An 8,033-nucleotide genomic window follows, 5' to 3' on the forward strand; every position below is an offset into this window, starting at 1 on the left:
CATGGGCGTTTGTTTGATACTTGTGGTACAATAAATAGAATTTGGTGAATTGTTTGGCATGAATGCATAGTTAATATGTAGAGACCCGTATGTAATTTATTTAATTTTAAAGTTTATAATTGAGGAAAATGGAAAATGTGATGTGTTTATGTGGTTTGGGGCTAAAGTGATTGAATTGAATGTGAAAGGGTGTAAGTGTGGTTTCCATATGTATGAGTATATATAGGAGGGTGAGAGAGTAGAGAATTATATTTCTCCTCTTTATCTCTCACACCTCACTCCCTCTCTCTCTCGGCTCACTCCTTCTCTCTTGCTCTCTTTCCAAATTTCACCCTAACAACTCAAAACCTTCTCAAAACAACCTTCAATCATTCTCCCTCTATGCGTATTGTGGTCCCTATTCCGTCGATGTGAGCTTGGAAGAGGTGTATTGCATTCGGTCTCGATTTTGGAAAGCTAGGGCTCGTATTTTTGTGGGTTTCGTTCTTCGGCCTCAAGATAGGGATTCTACCTCTCAATATATGTAATAGAAGTGTTTTCTAGTCTTGAATCACGTCCTTGTTGTTGTTATTGTTGTTGTAGTTGAAATCTGCAGAAAATCTGCTCGAACAGGCATCTGTATCGATACTACTCTGATCAGTATCGATACTAGAATCTCTGGAACGTTTTTAAGCCCAGTTGTATCGATACTAGTTTGGCTAGTATCGATATAAAGTGGCTTAGTGACAGCTTTTGCTGTTTTGTTCCAAACTTCATTGTTTTGACCCCCGATCATTTCTAACTTGTTCTAAACATCGCCAAATTACTCGAAAACATAATTAATCATATTTGTTGAGTTCGTGGAGTATCTTTGTATCCCTTGCCCTTGTTCGGTATAATTTGATGTTGGTTTTCCTTATGAACTTCGACTAAGTGGAAATGACACATTATGGAGACATGAGATTTGTGAATACTTGTTGACATAACGAGAACATTCAGGATCCATTGACGGGTGGGTGTCTGGCAGGGGGTATCGGGATTCCTAAATTGGCGCTGCAGGAGCAAAAGCTCATATTGGTTACATTCATGACCTACCGATGGGTATGGTGTCTGGCATGGGGTATCGGGATTCCTAAATTGGCCCGGCAAGAGCAAAAGCTCGTATTAGTTACATTTAGGACCTACCGATGGGTATGGTGCCTAGCAGGGGGTATCGGAATCCCTAATTGGCCCGGCAGGAGCAAAAACTCATATTGGTTACATTCAGGACCTACCGATGGGTATAGTGTCTGGCAGGCGGTATCGGGATCCTCAAATTAGCCCGACAGGAGCAACAGCTCATATTGGTTACATTCAAGACCTACCGATGGGTATGGTGCCTGACAGGGGGTATCGAGATCCCTTAATTGGCCCAGCAGAAGATTCGGCTCATGACACATAACGCGAAGTGACATTGGACACATGGAAAGTTGAAATAGTTAAAGGTAGAGGTGCATACCAAATTTCGTATCGAGTTTGTTGGATTGTTAAGTCTTGGTTATTGCCTATTGTATGGTCTACATCATGTTCTTGCCTTGTGATCAATCTTGCATTTCTCTTACATATAATGTTAGTGTAGAATTTCCTACTGGGCTAGTTAGCTCAAACCTATTATCATTTTTAGGTACTAACACAGGGCAGTAGAATGCATGGTTGGAATGCTTGGATGTGGAATTATTTTTTGAAAGCTAACGCTTGAGGAGTTACTTAGTCATCTTTGTAAATCTCTTTTGGAAAATGTATTTGTAACTCTAATTGTAAATCTTTTGACTTTGAAATATTGTAATCCATAACACTCTTTCACTACTCAATACTACTTATGTTAATTTTGGCTTCGGAGACAAAGATGTAATATTTTGGGAACTATTGAATGATGGAAGTGTGATTATGGAAATGGGAATTCTACATTATTTTGGGGTATTATATGGATTATTGTGAGATTTTATTTATGAAAATCCTGTATATTTATGTTGAAAATCGTGGACGTGACATATTATATGTTGGCATGCGATACTTTTAATGATGGCAATTCATTAGATAGTAAACTGAGTTGTGAAACAGATGATGTGGATGCGTGCATTGTGTATGAAAGGGAGTTCTAAGTTATCTAGAGTTGGAATTGTGTTTTATATTCTACTTGTAGTCAAAAGGTACTTATCGTTCCTATTACAATGTTTCCTTAGCGCTTATCATATCATATATTTATCTAGAGTTAGCGGAGATTTTTCTACTGGGCTAGTATAACTCAACTCTTCATTTTCATGTACCCACCATGGCATATAGCTTGGAGTGCATTTCAGATGTTCTTTGAGAGCTTCTTTGCAGAGTCATTTTGTCATCCAATCTAAATCATGTTTTTGAGATGAAATTGTAACTACATTGTTATATCTTTTGACTTAAACAAATTTAATTTTACTTAATATTTTTCCTCTCCTGGCTATCGTGTAAATTTTTGTGAGATTAATTATGTGGACACTTGTTTAAAAGGATGTTGGTTTATGAGATAAATTTGATTTATCTATTGCTTTATGTCATTGATGAATTTACGTTCCAATATTCAGTAAAAGTAATTTCCTCCACACAAGTAACAGAGAACATACAAAATTGTGGATTAGTGATTTAATTTCCACTTGCGAAAGTATGGATTAGTGATTTTCGACTTGCCCCCCCTTCGTGACATAGCTAGCGATTACCCCAGAGAGAGAGAGAGAGAGAGTATTCCAAGAAAGTACGTCTGGAGACTAGAGTCTTTGCAGATACATTTTGGATCAAAGTCTTGCATGCCCTAAGTCATTTGAATTATATGAAGGGCTTATCATTGACCAAGACAAATTGAAACAACCATCCAACGACCAAGACTTAGCATTTAAGTTTGGTGACTCAATCCGAGTCCGTGGGCCAAATGACTCCAATTGGTCTTCAATTAAGCGAGTACTACAGTTTTGTTTTGGGAATTTTTTTAACGAGCACTAATTGCCCGTTAGACAAACGAGATTCAGCTCGGTTCTTCTAAAAGACAACTTCAAACCTTATGTCTCCCAAAATAACTTCCGAAGGACTCAAAGCAATATTTGATATAGTTACAAACAGGGACAGATTTTATAAAATTGGAGTATTAATTTTCTTAAATAGTTCAATTATACCCAATAAATTTTTGGTAGTGTTCCAATAAAATTACTCTAAATTTTCATTATGAGGACATTTGTCTGATCTATTTCTTTGAGTGCTAAATTTTCACATCATTTTTTTTGTGCCAACACAATGCTTTCTTCTAATTTAAGATGAAATTACAAATATACGTATCAATTTGTTATTTTACCAAATAAAATTATTAATTAAGGAACTATAAACGCACGGTTTAAATTTACTAATTTGTGTGCCTCCACTAATATAAATTTCCAAATCTGTCCCTAGTTACAAATAGGGAATTAATATTCCCGCTCCCTTTTTTGATATTCACACTCTGTTTTTTTGTTTTTTAGTGTTAGAAGTGTACGTATATTTTTGCTAAAAGACAAAAAAAAAGTGTGGATATAAAAAAAAAGGAGTGTGAGTGAGCATCAATTCCCTTACAAATAAGGGTGTATGTTAAACTCCAAAATAGCTGCGTACTTTTTTTTGGTTAGTTACGCAATTTTTGTGTGTTCTTTATGCATTCTTTTGGTCAGCGAACAATTTTTAGTTGGTAGCAATTTTATTTTCCATGGAATACCTTCCCCAACAATCAAGAGTGTTCGTGGAAAATAGCACCCATGTTTTTTTATTTTAGTTTCCAGCATTTCGAGTAATTCCCCTCGGTTGGTATATCTTTCTTTTTCCTGTGTTCAAGAGGAAACATGGGCTGTGAACAAGTATGGCTTTCCTACAATCAACTCTTTATTACCTTCTTCTTTCTCTTCTTTTGCCAAATCACTTGTTTGCATGCCCAACTATGCACTCAAGAACAGAACTCTGCGCTGTTGCAACTGAAAGGAAGCTTTTCCTTGGATAAATCTGCTTCTTTGTATTGTAATATCAATGGAAGCACTTCTTTTCCAAAGATGGAGTCTTGGAAAAAGGGTTCTGATTGTTGTTCGTGGGTTGGGGTCGATTGTGACAACAAGACGGGTAAAGTAATTGGACTCGATCTCAGCTGCAGCTGGCTCAAAGGTACCATCCGCCCTAATAGCAGCATCTTCCTCTCCTTTTCCCACCTTCGAAACCTCAACCTCGCTCATAATGACTTTTCCATGTCTCCCATCTCACGTGAATTCACCCGGTTCACCGAATTGAAGCACCTCAATCTCTCTAACTCTGGTTTTTGGGGCAAAATCCCAATAGAATTCTCCTTCCTAAACAAACTGGTGTCACTTGATCTCTCTGCAAATGATGATTTGAGATTGGAAGAAGGCGGATTTGAGTTACTCATTCAAAATTTATCCAAGCTAAGAGATCTTGATCTTGGGCATGTAAACATGTCTTCTTCAGTGGTTCCGAATTCCTTGCTCAATTGTACTTCTTTAAGAACCATCCGTCTCACATCCTCTGGTTTACATGCAAATTTCCCTAGCGGAATATTTCATTTACCTCATCTACAGGTGCTGGATATAGGGTTTAATGATGCTCTCACAGGTTATTTACCCGATTTCATGAATTTGAGCTATCCTCTCTCAATCTTAATTCTCTCACACACAGGTTTTTCTGGAGAATTGCCCAACTCGATTGCTAATCTGAAGTCATTGGAGGTATTGTCACTCTCTACTTGCCAATTTCATGGGTCCCTTCCTACTTCTCTCTGGAACCTTACACAAATCAGTGTTTTAGAGCTCCAATCCAACAATTTCAGCGGTATCCTCCCATCTTCAATTTCAAACCTTAGAAATATCTCTTACTTATACGTTTCAAACAATAATTTCACAGGTCCCTTCTTTTCATGGGATGCAAACTTGACAGAACTTTTCATCTTAGATGTGTCAAATAATAGTCTCACTGGTCCTCTTCCTTCACAAGTAATTGTACCTCCAAAGCTATGCTTTTTGAGCATCTGCCGAAACTTAATCAACGGTACAATCCCATCTTGGGTCTTCAAATTACCCGCACTCAAGTACTTAGATCTCAGCTATAACTTACTAATTGGTCATACACTTGAGTTTCTATCTGCATCCTTATGGATTATTGATTTGAGCAATAACAACCTACATGGTACGGTTCCAAATTCAACCTTTGAACTACGAAAGCTTACCCACCTGATTCTTTCTTCAAATAGCTTTTCCGGCACCATTCCTGAATCAAATAGATTCAACGAAAATCTCATTATGCTCGAACTACATAATAATAGCTTCTCTGGCACTATTCATGATTCATTTTCCATGAGAAGTCGCTTGAAAACTGTCAATCTTAATGACAATGGGTTTGAAGGCCCAATACCAAAGTCTTTGGTTAATTGTAAAAACCTTGAAGTGCTAGATCTCGGAAGAAACAAGTTCGTTGACAAATTTCCGCATTGGTTGGGAAATTTACCGAACTTGCAAGTCCTAATCTTGCGATCTAACATATTCTATGGATCCATCCTGACTTCTGAGACCAAATTTCCCTTCCCCATGTTGCGAGTTCTTGATATGGCGAACAATCATTTCACTGGTCCATTGCCCATAAAGTACTTCAAAAGTTTCAAAGCAATGATGAATGAGGATTTGCATTTTGATGATTTGTACATGCAAACTGATGGTCTTGTAAAACCTTATTATTATTCCGCGACTATAGTATTCTACGGAATGCCCCAGGAATTCAGAAGAATAGTAAAAACTTTCACCATCATTGATTTATCGAGAAACAGATTCCAAGGGAAGATTCCTGGAATCATCAGTGGGCTAAATTCGATTCAAGGACTCAACTTATCATACAACAGCCTTACAGGTCATATACCAAAGTCGCTTGGTGATTTGACGGGGCTTGAATGTTTAGACCTCTCGTCAAACAAGCTCACTGGGGAGATTCCTCAACATCTAGTGAACTTGACATTTCTTGGTGTCCTGAACCTTTCGCATAATCAACTAACAGGAAGGATACCTTGCGGCAGGCAATTCAGTACATTTGAACTTGATTCTTACATCGATAACTTGGCATTATGCGGACCTCCATTGTCAAATTCATGCAGCGATTCTGGCCCACCAGAACCACAGCCCTCGTTGTTCCAACGAGAAGAGGATTCTCAATTTGCAAGCGGACTCGATTGGGAAGTTATATCGCCCGGTTATGGATTTGGACTGGTATTTGGAGTTGTCATGGGATATCTTATGTTCTCATTTCGAAAACCTCAAAGGTTCGTGAAGATGATTGAAGGTGTAGGAAACAGAAGAGGGAAGAGGGTAAGAAGGAATGCTCAGAGACACGGAGGCAGAAGAAATTAGCCGATGCAATTGCCAGCTGTTGCATATTGTAAGCATTACAAATAGCTTTGAGCATTTCTGTGCGTGCATGTAGGCCTGTCAATGGGCCAGATTCGATCCGGATTCGATAAGACCCAAATTCGATAAGACTCGAATCCGACAGTGGTAATCCGGATCCAAATCCGAAAAATCCGGATCCGATCCGAAAACTTTTTTACTTTAAAAATTTTAGCAAAAAAAATATTTTCCGAAAAAAATTTTAAAAAATTAAAATAAAAAGTAAAAAATAAAAATACAACTTCTGAAACATTTTTTTTTCAAAATAAAAATTTACTGTTTTTTAAAAAAAATTTAAAAAAACATAAAGTTCGGATTCGGATCGATAACGGATTTAATCCGATCGGATCCGTATTTGGATTACCGGATTCGAATTATCGGATCAACGTTATCGGATTCGGATCCGGATCCGGATCAGATTTTTCGGATTGAATCCGGTCTATTGACAAGCCTACGTGCATGCATTTATTTATGGCTTTTCTCTAGACTCTTTACAATTGAGTTCAATAAGTCATTTATTTCCTATATTTGAAATGTTATTAATATTGATGAAACTGAATTATTATCATCCATGTGTATGCAAGGTGCGCAATGGGGAAATTACTTGTGAAGATGGTCGATCAAGGAAGCAATAAGTGGCTACTCAAGTACTTTAGTTTTGGCATTTTAGCTCTTGATGTTAGATACAATTTGGAGGTTTTGGAAGTTTTGTAATAAATTTCTATGCTTGTTCGTCATGGATATATATTAAGGAATCTGTAATTAGTAGTATTTTTTTGTTTCAAGCTTAGGGTATGACTCACGAAGTATTTTCCAGAAAGTTACTCTCATTAATAAACTAGGGAAAATTACCGGCACGAGGTGTGGACTGGGATTAATCACCAATAGATGGTCTCCACTCTTGAAATTACCATTCTCATGACACAAGTAAAATTATTCACAAAGACATGGTGTGAGAAATTGAATTGACAATTATACCCTCCCTAATATGCCAGTAAAATCCCTAACCCTCATTCTCCTCCCAAATCCCCAATCGTCTCCTCCTCATGGACCTCACCGACTCTCTCTCTCTTTCATCAACGATAACTGGTATGTTCCTCTCTCTCTCTCTCTCTCTCTCAAGTTCTGAACTCCATCTTTCTCTCTCTTTTTCTCCATTGATTCAAAGAAGAGTAATAGTTAGGGCTAGTTCGAAATTAGCTCACTCCAATCTCCTAGGGTTTCTTTTGTGATTAATGGAAGATGAACTGAGGTATACCCACATTTCGTCTATGATTTGATCAGATCTATGTATTTTATCTCATTTTATCCTTGCTAAATCAAGAATCCTTTGATTTGAACGGATGGGTATTATTCGTTAGTTTCATTGGTAGGAATCATAGCAACGGTAAAGAGATTTTCTTGACATTGGGAGATTGTGTTCGTGGCTTTTTGGATGGAAAATTTTAAATATCATTTATAGAACTGCGAGTCAATGGTATTGGGTTAAGAAAATTATTCTTGTCAAGAGCAAGGGAAAATTTAAGTTGGCATTCTTCTGCTATCCAATGTAAGAATTTGAGGTTTCAGAATACATATGTGCAGCGTTTA

The 8,033-nt window shown here is 37.4% G+C and overlaps 1 protein-coding gene across 1 annotated transcript; it reads left to right on the forward strand.

Moving 5' to 3' along the window:
* Window positions 1–3,854: 3,854 nt before the first annotated feature.
* On the forward strand, window positions 3,855–6,407 carry LOC131327363 (receptor-like protein Cf-9 homolog). The gene has a single exon (XM_058360499.1). It carries the CDS (start codon window positions 3,855–3,857, stop codon window positions 6,405–6,407), a length of 2,553 nt encoding a protein of 850 aa, XP_058216482.1.
* The last annotated feature ends 1,626 nt before the right edge of the window (window positions 6,408–8,033 follow it).

This window comes from Rhododendron vialii, chromosome 1a, assembly GCF_030253575.1.
Source record: "Rhododendron vialii isolate Sample 1 chromosome 1a, ASM3025357v1".
Lineage (NCBI taxonomy): Eukaryota > Viridiplantae > Streptophyta > Magnoliopsida > Ericales > Ericaceae > Rhododendron > Rhododendron vialii.